The following is a 26,898-nucleotide window of genomic DNA, read 5'->3' on the forward strand; positions in this document are numbered from 1 at the left end:
ACTCGACAGGCCCTCTCTGCCTGAAACAAGACGAGCTCCCTTTGGACTAAGTAAACCCCAGATACTCTTGGGAAGTGTGGAATAAGGGGTGTCTTCAAAAAGGGACAATAAGGAGCGCCTGGGTGGTGCAGCTGGTTGAGCCTAAGACTCTTGGTTTCCGCTCAGGTCTGATCTCAGCATCCTGAGATCCAGCCCCGAGGAGGGCTTCTTGCTCAGCGGGGAGTTGGCTTGGGTTTCTCTCTCTTCCCCTCTGTCCCTCCCCCTACTCTCTTTCTCAAATGAATAAATAAATCTAAAAAAAAGAAAAAAAGAAGAAGAAGAAAGAAAGGGACATGAGCCTTTCTGCTAAGAAGGGCATGTGGGGGCTCAAGAGATTAATTAGAGGAGTGGAAAGAAGTGATTGTGTCTATGCTGTGAATTGGTGCTGCAGGGCATGCTGGGTACAGCCAATGAATGAAAGAATGAACAACAACCAAGAAATAATACCATCACACAGAATTGCCCAGAAAAAAAGTGTTTTTTTTTGCGGGGGGGGGGGCGTGTATGAAGCACGATGAGAAATAGTGTGGTAACAACTGGAAAGCAATTCTTGGAGGAAATCTCTGTGCACACTTAGCCCTTGCAGGAAACTCATAATCCCTAAAGTACACAGCCCACATTTTCTCAGGAACACATTTTCTGTATTTAGATCATTTCCGTTCAGAGAAATTTGCAAGGTTCTCTGGTTCAAGGGGTGGGGAAAGGCAGCCTGTGCTCCCACGGGTGCAGCAAGAGTGGGGGGCCAACAACCTCACCCCCTCCTGGCAGGGCTGACAGCCCCCCAGCACCCTTGACGGCTTCAGCTGTAGTGAACATCGGCACCAAACAGCAGGAAATTCTAGGGAGAGATGAGATCGCCATCATCAGCGGGGAGCACCCTGATCTATGAGCAAAGGGCTGCTGGGGTTTTCAAAGGAAACTTTGGGAGCAACCTGGCCGCCCCCCCATCCCCTGCAAAGGGGAGCCAAGCGGGGCCTGTCTGCTGGCACAGAGGCCTGAGCAAGTGGGGGGTCCTCGGGGTGTCGCCGCTGGGGCCTGCGTATCAGTGGCTGCTGGCACTATGAGGCCGACAGCAGCCGCCCTGGTAGCTGTTCCCCTCCCGGACAGATGTGGAGGCCACGGCCCCAGGACAGGCCTTCATTTGTCATCCCTGCCTCGTGGCAGCTCAAGGGAGCCCTTTTCCCATCAAGGCTGTGAAACCAGTTTTTTTTTGCCCCTTCCTGCCCTTCACTCAGAATTTTCAGAAATGAAGAAATTACATTGTGCCATGGGGTCATTTTTTTTTGTTAAGGACAAAATTGGTAAAATGTGGGGGACCCGGGGGCCGTGTGTGTGTGTGTGTGTGTGTGTGTGTGTGCTTTCTTGGCTAGTCTATGGTCCCAGCCTGGGTCATAACCTGGTCTGAAGAACTGGGGGCTGGCTGACTGGATATTGGGGCTGAGGGAGAGCAGGGAATCCGGGTGACGTGGCCGCTTCCCACCAGGGCCACGAGGTTCGCAGGAGAGCCACTGAGCAAGGTAAGGAATGTGATAGTGGGTGGCAGCTTCGTGGCCCAGTTACCAGTTTTGTTGGGACACACTGGGCTTAAGGGGCCTCAGGGTGGAGGGAACATAGAAAGAACTAGAAGCACAGCTCGTCTCTGGGTGGCACAAAGGTGGCTGTTAGCCTGAGTTAATGAAAGCCAGCAGGGAAAGCTGATAGTAAGGAGGACAGAGGCCTGGGCAGGAACCCTGGAGAACTTCTGCCGGTATGGGGAGGAAGGGGGAAGGAGAGGGGAGAAGGGGAAGGAGGGGGAGGAGGAGGAAGGGGGGGGAAGAAGCAGTAAAGAAGACTCCATTGACCCAGTGAGAGGTGGCTGGAAAACCAGGAAAGGGAAGCTTCCGAGCCAGGAGAAGAAAGCATTCCTAACTAGTCTCAGATGCTGTTGTGGGTCTGGCTGGGGGACAGTCAAGAGGAGGTCGTTTGGGACATAAGCCCCCACTTGGTGCCTCCCAGTTTACCCCCCGGGCCTAGGGAGGCATGTCACACATATTTGTCAAGTATGTAAATGCATCCACTTATAATAGAGGCTGTGGCCGCCAAGGGACTTCCATTTTTCACCGAGCAGAGTATGGGAATATTTCAAAGCCAATGGTTCAAAGCAGGGACTGGCTGTGAATTTGGACTTCCCTGAAGAGCTGTGTGGCTTTTCTGAGCCTGACTCTTTCTTCCCTGTTCGTTAAGAGCCACCCACCTTGCAGGGTGCTGTGAGGGTAGAGAGTGCTTGATATGGGGCTTGCCCATGGGAAGCTTTCTGGCAACCGGCTGCTGTTGTTGAGGGACCGTGGGCGAAGGGGACCTTTGGACCTACCTGGTGGGACTGAAGCACCAGGTTGAAGAGCTGGACGTTGGCGGGCAGCGGGAGAAGGAAGCCTTTCTGCAGCCGCTCTGTAACGGAGCACGAGGTCAGCACGAGGGGAGGGAAGGTGGAGGTCAGCCCCAGAGAGCCGGGGCGGGGGTGGCGGCGGCCTCCCTGAACCCGAGTGCCTGGCTCTGGTAGGGCTCGCAGATACTCACAGGCTTGAAGAGTAGGCTGTCCTGGAGACTCCGACTTTTTGCCACGCTCCAGGGACCTGCGAGCCTGGCCTTCCCGCCCCATCAGCCCCAAGCCCACATTCAGGACCCGTGCAGGCCTCTTCCCCAGGACCACCCCCCTGAGGGTGACAGCAGTGCTGGTGTTCCCAGGCAGGGGGTGGCTGCTTGCAGAGTGGGGGTAGACAGCCTGAGGCATGGGACTGGGGGTAGCTACTGGTGTGCACGCGAAGCCCCTCAGGGTTTAGGATGAAACCCCAGAGATGGGCAGTAGCCAGGGGCCAGCTCCCTCCAGGCCACCATATTCCCACGTGGAACTCCAGAGAATTCTAAACTCAAACCTATTCTCCCAGGTCCCATCTGTTAAGGTAGGAAAAGAAGTCGGAGTCTCGAGAATCATTTGTGGTCTTGAGTTATAATTTCTAACTATTCTGGTGCCTGGCTCGTCAAAGGTAAGGTGGTGAGCGGAAGCTGGGAGCCGAGCTTAGCCCTTCTTCCCTGGCGCTTCTCTCAGAGGTGGGAAAAGGCTGAGGGCTCTGGCTTCAGAGCCGGGACCAAATCCCGGCTTCACCTCTCATGTTCTCTGTGACCTACAACAAGCCACCTGACTTCTCGGATCTCCCATTTCCTCCCCTGAAAACCCTCATGTCCTGGGGCTGTCTTAAAGACTGGAGGGGATAATAGGTGGGCACATGATAGGAGTTCAACCTGTGGGCATCCCCTTTTCTCCATCCCTTTTCTGGGTCAGATGCCACTGGAGGCTCGTTTGACGTAACCACCGTCCGGCCTCCATAACTTGGACCAGGTATTAGTTGACTCTAGGACTGAACCCCACCCGCCTCCCCTAGGGCTAAAAGTCGCTCATTTCTCCAAAGCTCCTTACCGTTAATCTTGGGAATCGCAACTGTGGGCAGAACATAATTCATGATAGCCTGCAGCACCTCAACCTGGAAAGCAGGAGGATGGGACCCACGTCAGGGCACCTGGGTATCGTTGGGCGTCCTCTGCCAACCTCCCTCCCCTCGGGGCAACCTCAAAGTTGGGAAAACTGCTGAATGAGGGACACAGGGGATGATGGGAAAATTCTGCAGCCCAATCAGGGCACCCAAGCGACCCCTTTGCTCTCCAGTTTCCAGATGTAGCATATGTTCTAGATCTAAGGTACTAGGCAGAGGAAGGGAAGGTCATCAGAGTATTTAAACATGAAAACCTTTGAATGAGAAAATGCATGGTCCCAGACCCTGCAGGCTGCGGGACAAACAGGTTCAACCTTCCTGAGGTTCTGTTCGGCTCTGTTCAGCAAAAGCCTTAAAAATGTGTGTGCCTGGGGGTGCCTGGGTGGCTCAGTCGGTTAAGCATCTGACTTCAGCTCAGGTCATGATCTCAGGGTCCTTGGGATCGAGCCCCACGGCGAGCCCCACATCGAGCTCCGCGGTCAGAGGGGAGTCTGCTTGTCCCTCTGCCCCTCCCCCTGCCTTTTCTCTCTCTCAAAAAAAAATGTGTGCCTGGTGGGCTGGGAAATACGCCTGTAAGGCGTTCACCCTAAGGAAATGAGGTGGGGTGCAGACAAAAATTAAGATGGAAGGATGCTCCCAGAGCCATAAATTCAACCAAAACAGTAAATTAACAGCAACCTACATGTCTAACAGTTGGGGATTTATCTGGGGGACCTGGTGGCGCTTTGATTCTGGGAAATACGATGCAACTGTTAAGAATAATATTGTAGGAATTTAATTACCCACACAGAGATATTCATGATATCTTTTTGAGTGAGGAAAAGCAGGCTATGGAAACCACATAATTCCACCGTCCTATTGCATATGCATACCAAAAGGTCAGGAAGGAGATACTCCAAATGATTAACTGAGTGGTAGAAAGAGGAGCGGCTTTTATTCTCTTTGGGTACAAATCTGTAGGCTCTGGTTATTCTATAATGCAGATGTTTCACCTTCGCAATAGTAAAAAAATATTCAAAAGTAATGCAGCGTCCTCAAGATGATTGCCTGGTGACATTTGCAACTTGTAAATATGTACATTATTTTCTTTCCTGAAACAACAGAGTTTCCTTCCCCAGGCTGTAAATCCCTGGGCTCATAAAGTGTGGTGCCCTTCCTTCTGTGAATCTGAGAACTTTAAATTTGTGTTTTCTGCAGAAGCGGAAGGTAGTTACCGCTGAGTCAGGCCACCATAAGAGCTCTGGCACCGGAAATTCATGAAAGTACGAGGTTGTTTGGGTCCTTCTGTTTGCGGTAGTCTTATCGGATGGAAAGGGCTGGCTGGGTTGCCATCCAATTTGGAGGGAATGTTTGGAATGGTCCAACTTTGGGGAGTCATTCTTCATCACACCCACCACATATATCACAGCTCTCACCAAGCTCCATCTAATTCCACTTCCGAAGTATGTCTCCCATCCGCCATCTTTCTCCTTCTTCCTAGACAAATGCACCCACTGGCCCACTCATCCACATGGTCTGACTCTTGTCTCCCGAAATCTCTTCCCCTCACCCCAGTCAGGGGCACCTTTTATAAAGGCATAAATCAGATCATGTCACCCCCTGTGGGGAAAGGCTCACCAGCTTCTCACTGCCCTTTGGGCACCATCTACCCTCAGCCAGAAGGCCCAGCATGAGCTAGCCCCGCCTGCCTCTCCAGCCACATGTCCTCCTACACCTCCACCCCCAGTTACTCTGCTCCAGCCACGCTGGCTTCCCCCCATTCCCGGAACATGTTGAACTTTTCCTCACCACGTGGCCTTGCTCCAGCTTCCCTCTGCCTGCCACAGATCTTCAGCTCGCTGGCTCTTTCAGCCCAGATATCACCTCCTCGGAGAGGCTGTTCCTGATCACATGGTCTAACCTTCAACCCTCCCCATCACTTGCTACCCCACCCTCATTTTGTATTTCATGCAGGTAGAAAGGATTATACCTGATTTGGGGGAAGGTTTGAGGTTCAGAGAGGGGAAGTGACTTGCCCAAGGCCCATGGTTAGTAAGCATGGAGCAGTGGTTCTAGCTTAGGTCTGTGGGTCCGCAAAGCTCCTCTGGCCATTACTTCACACGCAAATTATACGCAAATGGACAGGTGGCCTCCAGAAATGATGCCAGGAGCCTCTGTGGCCCTGAGAACAGTTATCTCAAGATCAGGGGGAAGGTGGGAGCCACCAAGGGCCTCAGACTCACCGAGAAGGGGCCGACGTCTGAGTGCTTCAGTTCTAGGAGAAGCCTGTGAGAGGGGAGGAGGAAGCTGAGATCACCATTTACCTGACCTGTGTTAGAGCCCGGTTACTAGGGAAAAGGGGCCCTCTCTGGTGCGTGCTGCCTGATTTTCCCAGCCAGTATCCATTCCCCTTCCTCTGGTCACAGCCCCCTAATTGTTCCTTTGGGGGCATCACCCATTCCCTACATTGTTAGTGCTGAGCTCTGGGGTAGGCTGGCCAAAGGGCAGAGTCCACCTCCCCTAACACAGTGATTGTTGGAAGGATGGACCCGTGACCCCTGCTGGTCCAATGAGAGTTGACACCAGGACTTCTTCTGGAAATATTGGGAATGAGATGTTCTCTTTTCTCCAGGAAAACTAGCGAACTGCTGGTGACCATTTTTGTCACCACTTGGTGACAGCCTGCTGAGAAATGAAGCCAGCACAGGGGATAGTAGAACCAAGAAATGGAGAGAGTCAGAATCCTAAGGATATCATTTGAGCACCTGGATCCACCCTTGCCTGAAACCCTTAGACTTTTCAATTACCAGAGCCAATAAACTATCCCCTCTTTGCAGTCTTTATGGCATTTTAACAGTGATCTAAGAAAAAGGGGGAAATAAATGGCTACTTATTGAACCCTATCATTCACTTGTGTGCTTTACCCCATGGAAATCCCATGACACCCCCAGAGGCAAGGGCCATCACTCACATTTTACAGACAAGGAAACCAATGCTCAGAGAGGTCAGATAACTCGCCCAAGGTCACACAATGAACAATTTAGCGAAGAAGAATTTCAACAGATCTCCTGATGCCTGAGCTCTTGTCTCCAATACCCTACAAAGCTTGAAAGCTCACCCTTGTTCATCAAGAGGTGGGAGCTCCAGGACTCCTGCCCTGTGGCCTCTCACACCCCACCACTGCTCATTGGAGCATCTGCTCAGCCCTCACCCAGCTGTGTCCTCTCTGACTCCTCTACTTGAGAGGCTCATGGGTGTTCAAGGAAAATTAAATCCACCTGTATCCGAAGCAGTAACACTTGTCAGAATGATGCCGGGAGAAATAAGCAGCGTGTAAACCTCGGGAGCCAGTCTCAAGGTTAAGAAGGACAGCTCTGTGCTCCAGAGAAGGCGGAAATGGGCAGGAATGTAGGTCAAGACTCAATTTACACAGCGTGAGCGCGATTAAGAGGCAGACAGCAGGTCTCACCGTTGGGGTCATCGCGCCGACTCTGCGAGGGTCTCCCTTTCTGCTCCTGTGTGTGTGTGTGCTTCCCTCTCTCTCCCCTTTCTGTGTCTGCCTCTCCAGCTGTCAGTCTGTCTCTCTTGCTCTCACTCTCTTTCTGTTTCTCCCCTCCCTCCGTTTGTGTCTCCCTCTCTCTGAGAATCTCCCCATGTGTCTTTGACTTTCCCTGTCTCTGCCCCTATTGCTGTCTTTCTCTTTTCTGCGTGTCCCACCCTTGCTCTTGCTTGTTAAGCACTTACATTCCTTGTGTTCTCCACACTTCCACGCATGTGAATACCTCATTTCATCCTCACTACCACGCTTNTGCCCCTATTGCTGTCTTTCTCTTTTCTGCGTGTCCCACCCTTGCTCTTGCTTGTTAAGCACTTACATTCCTGTGTTCTCCACACTTCCACGCATGTGAATACCTCATTTCATCCTCACTACCGGCTCTGGGCAAGGAACAATTATTGGGCTTCTTTGTTTCGGTTACAGCATCGGGCTTCTTTCGCAGCCAGGGCAATGGACGTTTGCTGAGTAGAGTGTGGGCCGAGGGGAGCTCGGCCCCCCATGCAGGTGGCCTCCACACTGGAGCCCCCACACCTAACCACAGCCGCGCCTGTCAGGGCTCTCCCAGCAGAAGGCAGCTGACCATGGCCCAAGGATGGGCTGGGAAGAAATGGATGGGGGTTCTCCACGTGCTAAGGCAGGCCAGGGACAAGGGGTGGCTGGGTGCTGCTGAAGTTCCGTGCAGAAGTTCACCTGCTGGCCCCGCGCAGCCATGCGTCTGCCCAGGACCGAGGGGCATCCCGGGGTGCAGGACCTTCAGTGCTAACACTGGGGGACCACAGGCAAACCACAATGACCGGTCACCTACAGTGTATNAGGCAAACCACAATGACCGCATCTACAGTGTATGACCTTGGGCGGGCCACTTCATCTCTGAGCATCAGATTTACTGTCTGCAGAACAGGGCTCAGGGTGCCACCACGCACCGTCCGAGGCTTAAATGTGACGGATGAAAACGAGAGCAATGCCACGGAGCTTGGCATGTTGCAGGGCCATTGCTGGCCTGTGGGCACCAAGAGCGGATGGGCGGCCACTTACCTGTCCAACCTGAGCTTTCCGACAAGCCTGTCAGACGTGGCGCCGACCTCCATGGAAACGTTCGTGCTCTGCAAAAAAGCCATCCAAAGAGTGAAATCCCCCCCCCGGGGAGGGGGGGTGAGGTCTTGGCGAGGTCTCCGAGATGGAGGGTCAGCTTCACAAAGGCTTGGTAGAGGAGCCCATACGGAACCCAAGGAGGGGGGCTCGTCCTTTGCTTAGCGCTTGCTGGTGAGTCCTGGGCTGCCCACCAATTACCATTCTCTCCCACTGCCCTAGGGACCATTTCGGATTCCCAGCTACCTGCACGGGTCCGGGGAGACTGACCTCAGGGCCCAGGCCAGCCCTATTCTCAAGCCGTTCATTCAGCCAATATTCACTGAGCCAGAAAACTGAGCTCCCCACCTCCGCTTTCCCGCCCACTGTCTGCATGATCCCGGGCAGACCCCTCAGAATCCATTTAAATTGGCAAAGTGGGGAAAATGGGTCTCAGATCAAAAGAGGGAAGAACAGCCCAAGGCCTGTGAGCGCCCCCTGGTGGGGAGAGAGTCGGGCCATCACCTCCGCGGCCGCAAGAGGCACCACCAACCGTTCACGGAGTGACAGAGTGAGCAGATGAATGAATGCGAACATCAGCAGTGGACCAAAAACTTGAATAAGCAAAGGGTTACACACACACACGGAGGCGTAAACAAAGCTATGCCTAAATGAACACGTGATGAATGAGTGAGCAAACAAATATACAAACGAATCATTAATTGAACGAAGGTATAAGTAAATGAATAAATGAATAATGGAATAAATTAATGTGTGCACAAACCGGAACAGGTCTAGCATATTTCAAGTTAGCAACCTAATGAATAATTGAATGAATGAACAAATTCGCAAATGGGTAATTGAATGACCAAAGATAGGAGTGGATGAACCTGGAACAGTACACGTATTTCAAGCCAGGGGTGGAGGGAAGAACTGACTCCAGGAACGGAAGCCAGAAGCGGTTAGTACAGGGGCTCTGGTCTCGGGCCCCGGAGCCTCTGCAGCTGGGCAGGACTCACCCTGGTCCCCCAGCTCCGGCGCAGTGCCCTCATCTGCCCACGCCTGGGAACAGCTTACCAGGTGAAGCACGAAGAGGGGAGCCAAGGAGGAGTTCGGGAGCACAGCAAAGGCCTGGGTCTCCAGGTCAGGGGTGAAGACGAGGCCGGCGGGGAGCATGGTGAGGTGTGGCGGGCACGAGGCCCAGATGTTGAGCTGTACCGTCATGTTGGGGAACATCTTGGCCACCTGCAGCCCCCAGCGGGAACAACCAACAAAGTGACAGTTTTATTCAACTGTTTCTAGATCCCACCTTGTCTTGACCCCGCATGAACACTTCCAATGTATTCCTGTTACTTCTTGACTAAATCGTAAGGACTGCATGCTCTGGGATGGGGTGCCTGCCACTTACCCCCCTCCCCCGCCCCCCAGCAGGCCTCTACCCCTTGCTCTCCAGCTCCAGCCACGTGGGACTTGTTTCTGTTCCTCAAATATAGGACCCACTCTGTTCCTGTCTAAAACCCTTTGCCCTCTCTGTTCCTCTTGCTGAATGCTTCTCCCCCCACTCTTTCCCAGCTTGGCTCTCCCCTTCCTTCAGGGGCCAGCACAAATGTCAACTCTTCTCAGAGCAGTGGTGGCCTCCTGGGGGAACTTTGGTGACAACCCCATCTCTTCTAGCCTCCAGTTCTCTCTCAGGTAAACTCGCGGTCTCAGAAAAACAATGTGACTGTTAGGCCATAAAGCCCCAAGAGAATTTCCCTGATTCCTCTACCAGTCACGCCTCCCCACACCAGTACCCCCCATATAGAAACTTCCAGAAGTGCCACCACTGGAGAGGCCATTATGGATTGAATGTTTGTGTCCCCAGACTCATGTATTGAAGCTCTCACCCCCAGTACAGCTGTAGGTGCAGACAAGCCCTGAGGAAGTCATTAAGTAAACAAGGTCGTGGGGTGGGGCCCTGATCCAATCGGATCGACGTCCTCATAAGGAGACACCAGAGCGTGCTTGCCCTCTCCGTATGAGCTCAGAGGAATGGCCATGTGAGGACGCAGCAAGAAGGTAGCCATCTAATAACCAGGAAGAGGCCCTCACCCAAACCCAAATTTGCAGTTACCTTGACCTTGGACCTTTCGGCTCCCAGAACCATGAGAAATACATTCCTGTTGTGGGGGCCCCCTGGCCTCTGACACTTTGTCACGGCGGCCCGAGTATACTGAGACTGACGCTCACCCATCCGCTGGCCTCATGCATCACGGGGTGCACCTTCATTTTAATGGTTTTGGGTGCCTGAAGGATAATTGTCTCTCTTCACTGGACTGGGGCTCCAGGAGGGCAGGGATATGGTCTGCTTTGCTAGATGCCAAGAGCAGAGCCCTGGCCACATCGTGAGCACTCAATAAATATCTGTTGGGTGGATGAGCCCCCAGCGTCTGCCCTCACGCCTGGTCAGCCTGGGTGCCTGGAGCCTCTCTGCGCATGGAAGAGGGACTACACAAGGCTGTTTCCACTCTCAAGCTGGATTGCCTCTGGATCTGGAAGGGGGGCTCTCCTCAGGCCACTCAGCAGGGCTCAGTCCTCCCCAGCACCCCCAGGCTGCCTCAGGAGTGGACAAAAGGGGAGCAGCCTCTTTCTTACCTGGGGTATAAGGGCTCCAAAAAATGTGGTTGTCAGTCGGAATTTGGATCCCTTTGGTATCTGTAGCAAGGGAAGAAGAGAAAAGGATCATGGGGGATTATGTTATAGATTGGGGGGGCAGATTCCATAGGAGGGGTGAGAGACTGAATACACAAACAGACACGGCCAGTCCCTCCATGGCAACAGCGCTGACCCCCAGTTTCTGCAGCCATTAGCCCGGCACAGTCAGGATACGATCAGTGACTGCCGATCAGTGACTGCCAGCTCCAGTACACTCTTCAAACCAATCACGTAGGATGTCCGGATTCTAATAGCTCGCATCCAGCTTGCCTGTGCCCAAAGCCTCCACAGGAGCATGGTTGTGAAGGTATAAAGCCGCCAAGCTCCCCCTCCTCCGCCTGCATTCGTCTCTGCCAAACGCAAGTGCAAGTGGCTGACGCTCTTGCCCTGAGGGGTTCTCACTCTGGTGGTCTTTGTTTATTTCCAGGGGACACATGGGGCTCAGCAACCCTTTGGTGCCCCTACAGAGAAGGGGAACCCGGCACCTCTTCCAGGAGCGGCGTGGGAGGAACTCCATGTGATTGGTGACCAGGCTGCACCTGGACTCTGGAGAAGATGGTCACAGTCCTCATTTTACAGATGGGTAAACTGAGGTCCAGCGCAGGACTCAGCCACGGACATATCGATAGGGACACTGATGATGATGATAATGGCGATGTGAGGCTCCGACTGGGTTAGGGCAAGTGCTCGGGCAGTGTCTGCCGTAACTTTTATCCCTCATTGAGGACTTCCCACCTGCTCAGGGTGTGCTGAGTGCTTCTCGGACATTCATACCTCATTCTACCCCCTCACAGCCTCGGGTGAGGAAACAGGTTCTGAGAGGCTGAATGCCTGGCCCAAGGTCACCCAGCTAGAAAAGAGGGGGCCGATATTCCAACTCAGGTCTGGTCGCCTCTAGAGGCTGGACTACAATCCCGCCCTCCCCCCCAAGTCCAGACTGCCTGCTGGGCTCTGAGCCCCACGCTCATCCCACATCCGCCCCAGCCTGGCCTTACCATGTCGTCCGTGACAGTCAGGTGTAGGACCCCCGCCTGTTGATACACGAACCCCGCTGTGTTGAAGAAGTATTCGGAGATGCCCAGGTACACCATGCGGTCATGGTCGGGAGGAAAGGCCAGTGCCCGCGGGGCGAAGGGAGGAGGGCTGGGGTGGGCCACATTGTAAAACTCTCCCTGGGGGCGGAGGAGACAGAGTGAGCCTGGGCTTCCTTCAGGAATTACAACTCAACGTCTTCATTCCAGGAGAAAATGGGTCACGGAGACCAATCGTGCACTCACAGAGGAGGAAGCTGTGACCGTATGCCTCCGCGGGGCTAGTTTCTAGGGGCTTTTCTTGCCAATCCCCCGAGGCAGGTGTGACGACGCTCGTTTTGGCAGGAGAGGACACTGAGGCGCAGGGAGGTGAAGTGACTTGCCCAAGGTCACTCGGGTAACACCCCCAATCACTTGGCACACCCCCAATTGCTCCATTGGCTCAGCTTCAGCCTTGCCAGTGAGCACAGAAATTCTACCAAAAGAATGAGATTCTGTTTGTTTTCATCTGTCAAATTAGCAAAATTTTAAAGAGAGTGGTGAGCTGTTTTAAGCGCATGTGTATTTCAAACCCACGCTATCCAGTTTGGGATAAGAGTGTTTCCTATGCTGCTGGGGAATACACGTTTAATAAGTTTCCAAAGAGCAATTTGGCAACACAAGCAAAAGCAGATCACTTATTTCGCTAGAAAAAAACAATGTTGAGTTATAAAAAAGCAAATTGTAGATGGATACATATGGTAGAATACCATTTATGTAAAATTTAAAGGCACATAAAACATACTAAGCAAGAATTATTGACAGGCATAGATGTGTAGTAAAAGTTGAAAAACGCAGGTAAGAAGGAGACGTGCTGGCATCATATCCACGCGATTCCCTGGGAGGTAGAGGGGACCCCAGGGAGCCGCAGCGATTTATTTTTAGAATGTTTCATTTAAAAAAAAAATCAGAGGGGCGCCTGGGAGGCACAGCGGTTAAGCGTCTGCCTTCGGCTCAGGGCGTGATCCCGGCGTTATGGGATCGAGGCCCCACGTCAGGCTCCTCTGCTGTGAGCCTGCTTCTTCCTCTCCCACTCCCCCTGCTTGTGTTCCCTCTCTCGCTGGCTGTCTCTATTTCTGTCAAATAAATAAATAAAATCTTAAAAAAAAAATAAATAAAAAATAAAAAATAAAAAAAAAATCAGAGGCAAATATGACACAATGGTAGCCTTTCTTAAATCGGGGTGGTGGGTTCTCGTACCTTTGAATCCTCTCATCATTAAAAATTAACCATGACACCCATCTTACAGAAAACCATGCAACTCTTAAAAATAGTGAGTGGACCCATGTGTCAACCAGGAGCCAGCACTGAGGCGTATCTTTAGGTGAGAAAAGCAGGTGAAAGACTGATGTGTATCTATTCATGCAAACAGATCACCAGCAAAACCAGATGGGTTTGTCCCTGTGTGTGTGTGAATGCTTCGGTTAACACTCCCCATGGCTCACAGCCCTTACCTCTGTGCAGGAGCCTGGGAGGGTCCAGTAAACAGGACATTCTCATTCACTAAAAATAATTATGTATCGTTTTAAGCCTTTATTCCATTGTATCACTTAGATTTTTTTTAAAGTATACTATTTGGTCCCGCAATGCCACTTGTAGGAAGTAGTCAAGGATGGGCAGAGATCCAGATACAAGGATGTTCATGGCAGCTCTGGCTACATATGTGGAATAGATGGACAGAGCCCAAATGTCCCAGAAGGCAGCACTGTCCACGGACCTTATCACAAGCTGTCCCCCGAAAGACCCAACAGCCAGTAAAAGGGCTGCAGGAGGACGTTTCATGGAAAGATGTTCATCCTACACTGTTCTGTTTTGAAAAGTTGTGAGACAGTACGTACAACACAACTCATGTAAATACATGTATGTGTGTATTTATTCCTATGTCTATATATGTGGGTTTTATGTGTATTTGTTTCTGCCTCTTTTATGCGTGCGTGCGTGCGTGCGTGTGTGTGTGTGTGATTTCCTGTGTCTTGGTAGAGACAGGGTTGGGGAGAACTAATCTGTGTGTCAATAATGTATATCTCTGAGTTGTAATATTTGGTAATCTCTTTCTCTCCTTCCTTCCTTCCTTCTTCCTTTCTTATTTATTTCTCTGCTCCTCTGTAGTTTCTAGATTTTCTTTTTTATATCAAATGTGTCTTAGAACAAACAGGTAAACAGAAACAACGAAGCCAATCACCAATTGTGGAGGGACAGAACGAGGAATGTCCAGAGGGACTTCAGGGGTGGGACCTACTCCAGCTGGGGTGGGCAGGGAGAGATGCTCTGGGAGCCACATCCAAGCACAGACCCACCTGGACTATAAGAAGCCAGTGGGGTAGAGGGGGGCATGGGAGGGAAGGCAGTTCAGGGGGAGGGAATGCATAGGACAAAGGCCCTAAAGCAGGAATGACCTTGGTGTGTTGAGGAAATCCAAGGTCTGTGTGCCTGGCTGGAGGGTGGTGAATGAGGGGAAAGTGGCATGAAACAAAGCTCCATGCATCTATCCATCCGTTCATCTGTCCATCCAATCAAAATATTTACTAAGCAGCTAGTAGATACCAAGCAGAGCGCCAGGTGCTGCACCAGCAGTCAGGAACAAAGCAGCCAGAGCCCCTCCTCTTTCATCACAGAGGGAGACAGACGTCTGACTGTGTGTGTTTATATGTGTGTGCACGCATGTGCATGTTGGGGGGGATGTTAATAAGAAGTAATGCTAAGAAAAATAAAGCAGGGTAAGGAGGGAAAGGAGGAAACCCAGTGAGTGTGGTCTGGGAAGGTCTCTCCAGGGAGAGGGAGATTTGAGTAAAGACTGGAAAGAAGGAAGGGAGAGCTTATGTGAATATCTGGGTGAGATTTTCTGGAAGGAGGAGGAGCAAGTGCAAAGGCCCTGGGGCGAGCATGCATAGGGTGGTTCAGGAGTAGTGGGGAGGCCAGTGTGACTGGAGCAGGGAGAAGGTGCGGAGATAAGGATGATGAGGAACCCCGGGAGGGTCCAAGACAAAGGCCTGCAGATGTACGTCCCTCGGGGTAAGTCTCACCTTCAGCTGCCCATCCAGGCTGTCAGCCGTGGCTGTCAGAGGTGCCACCAGTGAGTAATTGATCCCAGCGACCTGATCTATTTTGGTTGTCACTAGGGGGGAAGAAGATGGGCCATGAGTTGGCTTGCCCAGCGGCATCTTTGGGGCCTGAGATGCAGTGTCGGCATCAGCCAAAGTTGAATCAAGAACTGCAGTGTGGGTTCCATTCCCACCTCCTCCAGGGAGCCCTCCCTGAGGGATGGAAATGATCCCACACTCCATATAAACAGACATCATCTCCTTCCTTTCCTCCAACAGCCCAGAGATACAGTCAAGGAGCAGAGCACTTGAATTGAACTCTGTATGACCTTGGACAAGTCCTTTCATGTCTCTAAGCCACTTTTTGTCATTTGTAGAATGAGGTAATACTAGTGACTCCCACAGATGTGTTTTACATGGTCGGGGCTCAAAAGCCGAAGGGCCTATTACTTGCCGTGATAGTACCCCAGGCTGGCTCAGGCCCGAATGGTTTCTGTGTTTCTCAGCAGTCATCAATGAGAATTCAATTAATACGGTCCCTCCTTAAGTCCTTCCTTTCCCGAGTTAGAGGAGACGAAATGAGGCTCAGAAATGTAACTTGTGGAAGACGGCTCAGCGGGTGAGTGATGGAGCTGGGACTCCAACCCAAATCATTTTCCTGCCTGCTGAGGCCAAACCGTGGCCACTGCAGATCCCGGCGGGGGTGGGGGTGGGGTGTCAGCAGGACAGAACGCATCTTAAACGTGCTCACGGCACATGCTGCGAGTCTACTCCGCAGGGAGGGAACCCAGGTTCGGGGCATAGGCTCTGGAGTAGGGAACCCCGAATCTGGATCCTGCTTCTGCTTCTCTCTGGCTTTGTGACCTTGGGGAAGTCACAGCTCCTTTCCGAGCCTCAGTTTCCATGGTGGTAAAATGGGGAGAAGGCACCAACCTCCGTGGGCTGTTGGGAAGCCAGGAGGAGATAGTTCTGCTGGGTGCGTGGCACATGGCAAGGGCTGGCCAGGGGGAGTCCTCCCCCCCCCAACCGACTGCAGCTCGTCACAGCGTACCAAGTACTTAGGGATAGAGAGAATTGCCCCCATTTTAAAGCGCATGAAAACTGAGGCCCAGAGAGGTGAAATGATCAGCCTCAGATCTCAAGCCAGCCGTGCGTGTCCAGCCTCAGAGCTGGGAGTATCTGGTCGTTCGGTCCCTGCACGCGTGGGGAATGAATGGGTGTGGACTGCTCTCTAGCACCTGCCCCAAGGGCCGGGCCCAGCAGGGATCTGACGCCAACTGCCATTTGCAAATAACCTGTTCTACCCACTCCCACCCTGGCCCCAGCCCGTGTGGGAAACTCACTGGCTCCAGCACACGGTCCCCCTTTCCCTGTTCCCCTCCCCCTTGATCCCAGCCACCTTGACCTCACCCAGCGCTCACCTCGCAGTGTCTTTAAATAAGACTGCAGCTTGGAGGACACGGAACTGGTCACTACCTGGCAGATCTGCAGAGAGCCAAAGAAGTGATCAGTGAAGGCTGCCCATAGTGGAAACTGTCCTTCGGGAATAAGGAACCTGACATGTTTTCCTTTCCTTGAATGTTGCTTTGAAGGAGGGAGGGAGGGAAGGTAAGAGGGAGGGAGGGAGAACAGAAATGTAGGAGGAAGAAACTTGGTTTCCTGGAGTGTTTCTATCACACAAGATGTGTGACTCTGCACGCCCCAAGAATATCATCCTCTAGGAGCCGTGCCTCCGCCTCATGGCCCTGGGGGGTGGGGGGGGCAGCACATCTGGGAGCTGGGGCCCCACTGAACACCTGGGCTACTGCCCTCCGAGGCCACTCACCCAGGAGGGCCACCAGATGGCTCCAAACCACAGCAAATCACACCACAGCCTGGAGCCGGGCTTCCTGCTGCTGTTGCTCCTTGTTCCATTCTACCTGCCCTCCCCACCCTACCCCTCCCAGACACACCGCGCATCCCTCAGATACCTACTCTTCACTCTGTGTTCCTGGGGAGCCCACTGCCCAGCTCACGCCTCTTCATTTCCAGCCCTTGCTACTATCACGGACACCCTGGCACCTCCTTCACCCATCCCTTCATCCCTCCATCCCTCCATCCAGCCACTCAAGCCAGTACTGTCTTCTAAAGAATATCTTATTATGATTAAGAGCTTCATCTCTGAGGTGGAATGGCCTGGGTTTGAACCCCAGTACTATCACTTCCCCTCTCTGCCTCAGTTTACTCATCCATAAAATGGGGGAAATCACGACACATCCCCCCTCCCTCGTCATAGGGATTTTGCATGGATTAAGTGCTGGGATCCTTGTAGAGCTCTAGGCGTCCTGCCAAGTCCACCCCATGTATGTAGTGCCCTCTTCCTCCTTCATCCCATCACCATCGCTATCTGATGGTAGTGCAGTCTTACTTTTTAGCTTGGCTGCTTTTGAGGGGCCACTCTTATGGAATTACCAAGAAACACTCTGTTTTAATAGTTCCAGTGTTAAATGCTAACATTCCCCACTTACTATGACCTAATTACGAAGACAGTTGAACCATGGGTTAGCCAGGCGGGGGGGGAGGGGTGGTGAGCACACCGCCTGCACCACCTCAGTAATCCTTCCAGCAGCATCGTGCCGGAGCTATTAATGTCCCCATTTTGCAGATGGCGAAACTGAGGTTCTGATAGTTGCTCAAAGTTACAAAGCCAGTTAGGCCCTGGAGCCAGAATTAAAACCCAGAGATTCTGACTCTAAAACCCATTCTATAATCTACTGTGTTACTATGCATCGTGACAGCCATGCATTGTTTTGTTGTTTGTTTGTTTGTTTGTTTGTTTGTTTGTTTGAAGACTTTGATAGAATGCCTTCAGACTGATGACCTGATCTGACTGATGTCTCCCTACCCCACCGTCAGTGCCTTTGCCCGGGAATGCAGAGGCTCCCATCCAGAAGACCATCCAGCTTCCTCAGTCTCCCTGACATGCCCTGCCCCATCTTTTGTCTCCTCCAGGCATTCTGATGTCAGCCACAGAAATTTCTCTAAAACATGGATCTGGCCAGGTCACCCCCTTGCCTAAAATCTTCAATGGCTCCCCATTGCCCTTGACTCACTTGGCCTATGAGAAAGGCTCAGAGCATTCCTGGGAGCTAATGGTTCATTCATAGAAAACCAGCCCAAAGAATGGCCCCTTTTCTCAGCTGAAGAAGCTGGCCTGGGTGGATTTTGGGTGAGGGCAGCGCTGGGAAAGCTGGTTGGTACCTGTTCCAGCCCTAGGGAATAGTTTGGTGGCACTCAGCCTAGCGCCTTCCTCAATTGCACGTCTTCCGTCTTCCGGGTGGGGAGCACCCAGAAGGGGGCTGGGGTGCTGCAGGGATGGGGGAGGAGGCCAGAGGGCTTTGAGAAGAGGCTTCAGAGGCAGGAGAGGTGGGAGAAGGCGTTTGCCTGCAGGGAGGAATGCGGGAGGAAGAGCAGGGGTGGTCCGGCAGGAGTGGGGCGAGTGCATTGTGGCTGTGTGCTGGGACCCTTCCTTGGCTCTTGCTGGACCCCCCATGACTGGTTTTGAAGTTGGACCTGTGGTTTCAAAGAGCTGTGAGGACCACTTCCAGTTCTCCAGGGCCAGAGCAGAAGAATCCGGTGCTGCATACACCGACGGCCCCACCCGCTCGAAGCTGGTCTTACCTTGCTGCTCATGGTCTTCCGGATCGAAGACTCTATTTTTTTGTGGAAAAGTTGGATCAGCCACCTGGAGATTGACATGTGGAAACATGCATGAGGCTGCCCAAATGTCCCTGGGCTGGATTCGGGAGCCCGCCTCGTGTGGGAAGCCTTCCTCCCTCTTCCAAATAGCCTAGACACCCTTGTTCCTGGGCTTTAACCACACACACGCACACACACGCACACACACACACACACACCCTTCCATAGATACTTGGCCCTCTGGGTGCAGTGACTCGTTTGTGAGTTTATTTCCCCAACTGGTGCATAGCTGGACCCCACCCGGTCTCAGCCTCTTTCCTCCTTACTACTCTCCCTCTTGGCACTCCAGCCACACTGTTCTGCCATATCCTCTTGTGTTCTGTGCTGCCTCCCACCACAGGGCCTTTGCACATGCTGTTCTTGCTGTTCTTGTCCCCAATATCCACCTGATTAACTCCTACTTATTTTTTTCATTTCAATTCAAATGTCATTTCATCAAGGAAAAACCAGCCAGTCTCCAGACGAGGTCAGATCCTCCTGTTCTGTGTCTTTGTAGCACTTTGTACCTCTTTTTCTTAGTTCTTAATATCCTTTTGTAATTCGTTGTGAGCCATTCACTAGCGCAATGATTTGACTAATGTTTATCTTGCCCACTGGGCAGGAAGCTTCAAGACAACAAGAACTGCGCAGCTAAGAGTCTGCGGCCATAGAGTTCTGGGCTGGATCTCTTTACAATACTCCCTAGGTTTGCAAATTCAGGACATTTCCTATTCTCTGTCTGCCTTGGTTTTCTGCTCTGAAAATGGGGGTAATGCTAGACTAACTTCATTGTGTGGATTGGTTGAGACAATTCACGAGCTTAAAAGAACGCTTGGCACACAGCAATGCGTGCTATTGATGTTAGCTATTGTTGAATTTTCATTGGCCGCAGCGATTTCCCGAGCTCGAGCCTGGTGTATGGCAGATTCTCAGATGACATTTGTTGAGTGGATGCATAAATGCCTATGGATTGGTGGTGAGGACTGTATCGTTCAGTGCACGTACGGTGGGTAGCCCAGAGCCAGGGGCATCGTACTTGCTCAGTAAAGTCTGTCAAATGAATGTTGGATGAACGAGGGACTCCTTGAGGCAGGGGTAGTGTCTGCTCTGTCTGCGGACCCTGTCACTTCCCTACATCTGAGGCCCCTGAAAGAGACCTGGCAAGGAGGGGGCACTTGGCGTGCTCTCCTAATACTGAGATGATCAGGATGGTGCTGCTCCAGGTCCCTCCTCCCACCCAGGGGATCATACCCCAGCTTGCCGCCTGAGATGTGCACGTGGACGCTGTTGATGTCGTTGTTGCAGCTGGAGCAGGTGGCGGTGGGGAGGCCTGAGGCGGGGTCAAAGCCCAGCTGCAGACCAGCCGAAATGGAGACGCCCTCCACACTCAGGTCAAAATTGCCGCTGGTTTTGCTGAAGGGAAACACACACAAAAGAATTGGAGCAAGCACTTTCTTCCCTGCTGCCGTCCAAACCGCAAGCCTGGGCTGGCAGGTAGGGCTTGCTATTTGAGATGGCGTTCAGAGAGGGGAGGCAGCCTGCCCAAGGTCACACAGCACTGAGGGAAGTGTGGATCCATGTCCCCCCGGCAGAACGCTGCTCTTACCCACTGCCTCTGCCCTTGCCGAGTGGCTTTGGGTGCTGTAACTTCTCTGAGGTCCAGTTGCCTCACCTAGACCCCTGGCCAGTAGTGAAACACTGGCTTTGCACTTAAAAAGCTGGGGGTTTGGGGGTCGATGACTTTAATTAATGCTCTCATTCATGAAGTGGGGTTAATAACTCCTTCTTCAGGGGTGAAACAAGTTTGGGTAAGACACTGGACCTAAATGTATTTTGTCAACTCTCCTTTGATATGATGAAGTTTGTTATTTTTTTCGCCATCAGTGAGTGAAATGATAGTTGCGAAAGAGCCCATGTGAAGAGCTAAGCGATTCTTACTGTGGGGAAGGGACAGGCCCAGCAGTCCTTGTACGGGAGGGCAGATTCACGACCCTCTCTCCAGGGTGGCTTGTCCTCCCTTCATTTTGCTCCTGAACTCCCCCACGAAGAAGCCGCTGAAAGGATCGGTCATTCTGAGCCACCACCACTAGGGGGCAGGCTCACCGTGCGGCAAACCCAATATGCAGACTCTTGGGGTGAGCTTTGAGCATTTCCAGGCTCTTGACTTTAGGCTTGGCCGCGTGACTTACTTTGGCCAATGGCATATGAGTAGAACTGACCATAGGCCAGTTCCGAGTCTAGGCCTTAAGGGGCCTTGCGTGTTTCCAGTTGCCCTGTTTGCAGGTCGTCCCTCACCAAGGTTACGGTCCGAGGAGCCCACTGGGCTAAGGAGGAGGAGGAAGAGATACTCGTGGAGCAGAGCTGCCTCAGCTGAGCGCAGCCCAGATCAGCAGAACCCCAGCTGACACTTAGATACATCGTGATAATAGATGACCATTGTTTTCGGGGCTGGGTTTGGGGTGCTTTGTTACATAGCAAGAGCCAACTGATAAAGGGGTAAACGAAAGGTCCCACTTAGCCTTCCGTCCTAAGCCACATGTACCAGCTCTTGACGGTGTCTTGCACTGGGATGTGGACAAACGCTCAGCTGTTAATCAAGGCTATGCTGAACCCCTTGGGGACAAGTGGTGATGGGTAAGGCAAAACTGGGCCTTCCTGAGATCCTGGCTCTCTCCCCTTCCCAGTATCACCAAGAGCTCACCCACACACTCAGTAAACCCCAGGCTTGGAAACGCACATGAATTTCTTTCGTGCCTTCCATTTTCCACTGATCTTGACGTTGGCATTTCTCATGGAGAGATCGAGGCCCTTACTGGGCGCTAGTTTTATCTGGGAACTGGGAAGCTGGAATCCACGGATAACCATGCTGTGAAGAAGAAACACTCCGTCAGCCTCCTGGGGGCCCACAGAAGGACTCAGTAAATGGTTAGTGCACACTCACCCCCAACCCCAACCCTGCATCGCACGCATTCCAGGAGAACCCCGAAGCCATGAGAGCAGCCTTGGAAACTCTGCGGGCCTTGGGCAGAGTACCTGGGGGACTAGCTTTGAAGCCAGACAAATCTGCATTCAGATCCTGCTCTTCAATGTACTATTGCGTGACCCTGGGCATGTCACTTAATCATCCTGAGCCTCGGTTTTCTCATCTGTAACAAGGGCACAATAATCTCCATCTTGCAGGAAGTGTGACGACCCATGAGGATAATACATGGGATCTCAACGGGCTGCAAGTTCTGTAAAATGCTGGAATGTGTCCCTCCTGGTTCACGATTATAGCAAAGCCTGCTGCGGTGTCCACATAGGGAGTGCTCAAGAAAAGTTGTTGAATAGAGCCGTGTATAAAATTCTGTAGAGGGTATTCATGGGTTTTCTGCCCAGCACCCACACCCCCTTCTTGTGGTAACACAACTGCCTTTTTACTTTGGGGGAACCCACCCTCACATCTACTCTGTGTCGCTCCAAAGGAAGTTGACTTCACCTCCCCGTTCACGGGTTGGAGCTTTGGACTTGGGCACGAGCTCGTTAGTGTGGGGTGTCCCCTGGCCACAGTGATTGGTTCAGGGATGTCATGCACATAACCGAAGATGGGGTAATCACAGGGAATCTTAGGGTTTTTGCTTGAGTTGCAAGGGAAAAGAATCCACAGGATTCTCTGTGTCGAGGAAAGGCTGGTGGCCATCTTGCATCTTCGAGGGGACACGCTCTCTGAGAACTGGACCTCCCCAAGGGGAGCGATGCTGAAAAGTGGCAGGGCAAAAACAGGGTCCCCTGACATTTGGGCTTTCCTCAAGCTGAACCTGAAGCCAGACTATTTCAGAGACTTCTCAGACATGTGAGCCAATAAATTCTGGCGTGGGCCATTTTAGATTAGGCTTCCTGTCCTTGAACCCCCACCCCTCCTCTAAAATCCTACTTGTTAGAGGGGCCTGGCACAGAGTCTGGGGGTTCATGACACGTTCTCCCTGCCTTGGAAGTCACGGTGACCACCTTCTGTGGCCCCTGCCCCCCTCAGCTTGGGGGATTATCTCCCCTTGGGGTGGTGTCAGCACTAGTCTGTGGATCTTAACCTGAGTTTGGGAGTTTGGGTCTTTGTGGTTTAGGTCTTGGTGGCCCCAGGACACTACACGTTCTGTACGCAAAGGACTAAGCTCCACAGGCCTCACCTGTAGAAGCTATATTTCCCTTTCCCGAGATGCTTGATCTTGAAAGTTCCTGAGAAGTCGGGAATCTTGATCTTCTCCAGCTCCTTCTGCAGCACGGCCACTCCTTGCTGGCAGGCTGAGGGGCGAGAACAGAGGCGATGGTCAGAGGCTCAGCATGTCCCTGTCCTTACCAGGGGTCAGCGAGGGTTTTCCGTAAAGGCTCAGATGGCAACTATCTTTGGCTTTGTGGCTCATACTGTCTCTGTCACACCCACTCCCTCGGCTCTGCTGTGACTGCAGGAAAGCAACCACAGACGATTGTAAATGAATGGGTATGGCTGTGTTCCAATAAAACTTTACTGATAGACACTGACATCTGAATTTCATATAATTTTCACATGTCATGACATGTTATTCTTTTGATTTTTTTCCCCCAACCATTTAAAAATGTAAAATGTAAATGCCATTCTTCATCCAAGGGCCATACAAGAACACGTGCCAGGCCAGATTTGCCCTGAGGGCTGTTGTTTGCCAATCCCTGGTCTAAGATATCACCCCAAGCACCCAATCAGGTGTCCTATGAGTCTTCCTGGAACACTGACTCTGCCCCTCCCTCAGTGCTATGTCCTCACAGACACACTACTTCCCTGACTTTTGGCCTCTCTCTCCACAGGACCTTTGCTTGTGTCAGTCTTTTTTTTTTTTTTTTTTTTTTTTTTTGGCGACTCTGCCGGGACTCTGAACCCTTGCTTGTGCCATTCCTGCTGCCTAGGAGGCCCTTGCCTCCCACCTTCACCTGGTCAACTTCTAGTCAGCTCGATCATCACTTCCTCCAGGAACATGCCCTGAGCCAGCAGACGAGAGCAATCCTCCTTGTCAACATTGTCACATTGCATCTCCTTAAGGGGCCCCCATTACTGTTTGTAAGTGCACGTCTATTCTTGTGACTTTGTGGTTCCTGTCTCTCCCCCCTGCCGGATATGAGCCCTCCAAGGCATGCAGCAGGAACGTCTGTTTTATTTATGCACGTGGCCCCTACATTTACCACAGTGACTGGCACTTACTATTAGAAGACACTTAATATTTGTTGAACAAATAAATGAATGAGTGAATGCCAATGTCAGGAATCCTGCCACCGGTTATTATGTGGCTAACAGCACCCAAGAACCAGTTAAAAGCCAAAGATGTTACTGGAGAAAGAGGAAATAGTAAGAAGAGGGATCCCACGCTTTGTGTCTTCTAACAGCCTGTTAGGAAATGGCCACCACCGCCGCCATTTATGTGTGCCAGGCACTGTTCTGGGCTCTGTACATGTATGAAGCTGTTGAATCTGAATAATCCCAGGAGGTAGGTCCCGTTACCACCCCCAATTCACAGAGGAGGAAGCTGAAATTTGGGCCAGTGGCCACACAGCTAGCAAGGAATGGGTCAGGATTTGAATCCAGGCCTTCTGGTCCCAGAGCCCAGGCACTGGGACAGGTCTCCTGGGGATTCAAAAGTAAACAATGCAGACATAGTCACTGATGGGAGGGGAAGGAAAATGTGGGATGGCCGGGACCCATGGGTTGCCTGGAGTCAGGTCTCGAAAGCTCTAAATGCCATGCCAAAGGATCAGCTGTCTTCTAAGGGCAGGGAGGTGAGCAGAGTTCAGGAAACCCACCCTGGTAGCCGCATGGGGAGGTTGAGGGTTCTATGACAGACCACGAATACTGTCGGGTTTGAAGGCTGAGCCCAGGCCTCTGCTCCCTGGAAGCCTTCAGGCTACCCATCCTCTTGTCTCTGAGCTCACACAGAACCTTCTGTCTGCACCCCTGGGATTCAGAGGTGTCCTGCGAGGTACCCCTGAGGGCTGTCCGGACTCCCTCAGTGGTACGCCAGCTGATAGGCTCTGCCTTCTCCTTGGTCCGATTTCTCTGTGGCTGGCTCTCCCACACCGGCCCGTGGCTCCTCTCTCCACTGGAGACAGCTTCAAGCAGCCCCACGCGGGGACATGAGCCAAGACTGGAGGTCAGCTCCAGACCACCCACTTCCCGAGTCCCTCCTCCAACTTTCAGCTTGCTCATCTGTAAATTGTTGCTAGTAACAGTATGTCCCACCCAGGTTGACATAAAGATGAAAGAAGATTGAGTGGGTAAAGCGCCTGGCACAGATCTGAGCAGGTCAGCAAGGGGCTGTCCCAGGCCCACGCTTTTCTCTGTCTCGGCCTGGGTCAGTGGCCTGGAGGGAACCTCTCCGGGGCATCCGGATGGGTCATGTGCACAGTTTGGCTGTGCCAAGCCCCTGTCCTGGGGAAGACCTTGAAGAAGGCCCTCCTCACCCTCCCCTTCCTCATCATTCAGCCTCGTCACAGGGCCTGGGCTCTGCCCGCGCTGGAGCCCGAGCCAGGGATCTCAAGGCAAATGACCGCACTGAGAACCAGCTCTGGAGGGAAGAGAAGGGCCTAGAAGCCTGAGTTGGCAGCTGGTTAGCAAGGACCCTGGAGGCCTGAGCTCTGGACTTGGAGTCCTCCAGACCAGCACTCTCATCCTAGCACTGCCACTTTGCAGCTCTGTGACCTTGAGCAACTCACCTGGTCTCAGTTTCTTCATCTATATGACGTGGGGTGGGGGGTAACAGGGCCTCCTTTGAGGAGCAGTGAGCAGGCCATGCACTGGATTTAAATGGCTGCACACAGCAGGTGCTCAATAAGTGCTCCTTAGGAGCGGAAGAGGAGGGAAGGAAGGCATCTGATTACCGTAGTCCAGGCCTTTCTGGGTGATCCTGGCCACGATGCCGGGATTGGTGGTCGCGATCACAGCTGTGCCCAGGGTGGCCAGCACCAGCAGGGCTGCCCGCCTCAGTGCGCTGCCAGGTGCTCTGGCCATGTCTTCGTCCTCGGAAGCTGCCAAAGCCTGGAGGCCTTGGAGGGGAGCCAGGGATCTATAAAGGAGCTGGCTGAGGAAACGCAAGCCAGTTGGATGTAGAAAGGAGGAAGGAAACTGGGTGGGGGTGGAAGAGGGGGAGGACTGCTGCCTGCCATGGTTAGGGCCACAGCCCCAGAGGCAGCCAGAAGGGGAGCCTGGGAGTTGGGGGGCTTGCAGTGTGTGCGTGTCTCTGTGTGTGTGCATGCATGTGTGTGTGCATGTATGTGTCTATGCGTGTGTATGTGGGGGAGCGAGTGTGGGGTGTGTGTGTATGGGGGTGGCGGTGGTGTGGGGGGGTGTTGTTGTATGTGTGGTGTGTGTGTGTGGTGTGCGTGTATGATAGGACAAGACTTCTGGCTCTGGGCATCATTCCCCCGTGCTAAGCATCCCCATGACCTTCTCTGAGCCCTCACCCAAATCCCTCCACCTAAGAGCTTCATTGAACCTGGGTCGTGGGAACATCAGGACTCATTATATGTTTCCTTTTTTTCCCCATACTACGGAGGTATAACGGACACGTGAAATGGTACACATTTACAGTATGTGACGTGACACTTCAGTCTACTCACTTAGCAAATCCTGAGTATACAATATAGTATTCTCGACTACTTCTCATGCTGAACATTAGATCCCCAGCACTTATTCACTTTATAACTGGAAGGTATATTTTTCTTCCCACGTTTGATATCTTGGGTATTTTCCGTAGTAAAACATTTTAAAAAACAGCTCCTTTAGCATTTTCTTGTCCTAAGAGACAGCAGTGGTGATAATTAAATGCTTGAATTTTGGAGTCCAGTATCTTAGCTGTAGTTTTAAAACTCAGCTCTGTCACTCTCTTGTGGTTTTGATGTGGGAAACAGGGGCAGAAGAAAAATTGTTAAATTTCCCTATTACCTACAGCCCACTGACAAGTTCTTGAAACAGGCAGAGTGACATTCCTCTCCGGACTCAACTGCCTCGATGTTGACACTTTGCTAAGGGCAAAAACCAATCCTAGCCCAACAGCCTGCCCACCCCCCCCAAGCCTACTTTAACATGTAAAAATTCCTTTGGAAACTTCCTTTATCTCTAAAGCCCCCAAGATACGTGCGTTGGCAATCATCCCCCAAGCATATGGCCCACCGATATACATCTGAAGGGTCTCAAGACTAAGGTTTTATTA

The 26,898-nt window shown here is 52.2% G+C and overlaps 1 protein-coding gene across 1 annotated transcript; it reads right to left on the reverse strand.

Moving 5' to 3' along the window:
• Positions 1 to 498: 498 nt before the first annotated feature.
• BPI (bactericidal permeability increasing protein) lies at positions 499 to 25,762 on the reverse strand. The gene is made up of 15 exons (XM_002915164.4): positions 25,568 to 25,762; positions 22,855 to 22,969; positions 21,429 to 21,557; positions 19,943 to 20,104; positions 18,635 to 18,698; positions 16,396 to 16,459; positions 14,957 to 15,048; positions 11,859 to 12,035; positions 10,804 to 10,863; positions 9,247 to 9,414; positions 8,137 to 8,204; positions 5,789 to 5,831; positions 3,494 to 3,557; positions 2,390 to 2,466; positions 499 to 877 (listed from the first exon to the last, which is right to left on the reverse strand). Exons 1-15 carry the CDS (start codon positions 25,695 to 25,697, stop codon positions 839 to 841), a joined length of 1,452 nt encoding a protein of 483 aa, XP_002915210.1. The 5' UTR covers positions 25,698 to 25,762; the 3' UTR covers positions 499 to 838.
• Positions 25,763 to 26,898: the final 1,136 nt, after the last annotated feature.

This window comes from Ailuropoda melanoleuca, chromosome 13 (assembly GCF_002007445.2).
Source record: "Ailuropoda melanoleuca isolate Jingjing chromosome 13, ASM200744v2, whole genome shotgun sequence".
Classification (NCBI taxonomy): domain Eukaryota; kingdom Metazoa; phylum Chordata; class Mammalia; order Carnivora; family Ursidae; genus Ailuropoda; species Ailuropoda melanoleuca.

What these genes read in the sequence shown, in the direction of transcription:
- BPI (XM_002915164.4), bottom strand. Translation starts at nt 25,697, where the DNA reads ATGGCCAGAGCACCTGGCAGCGCACTGAGGCGGGCAGCCCTGCTGGTG. An exon ending in GCCTGGATGGGCAGCTGAAG is followed by an intron (nt 12,036 to 14,956) that starts GTGAGACTTACC and finishes CTCCGCCCCCAG; the next exon opens with GGAGAGTTTTACAATGTGGC. An exon ending in CAGACGTCGGCCCCTTCTCG is followed by an intron (nt 3,558 to 5,788) that starts GTGAGTCTGAGG and finishes CCTGCTTTCCAG; the next exon opens with GTTGAGGTGCTGCAGGCTAT.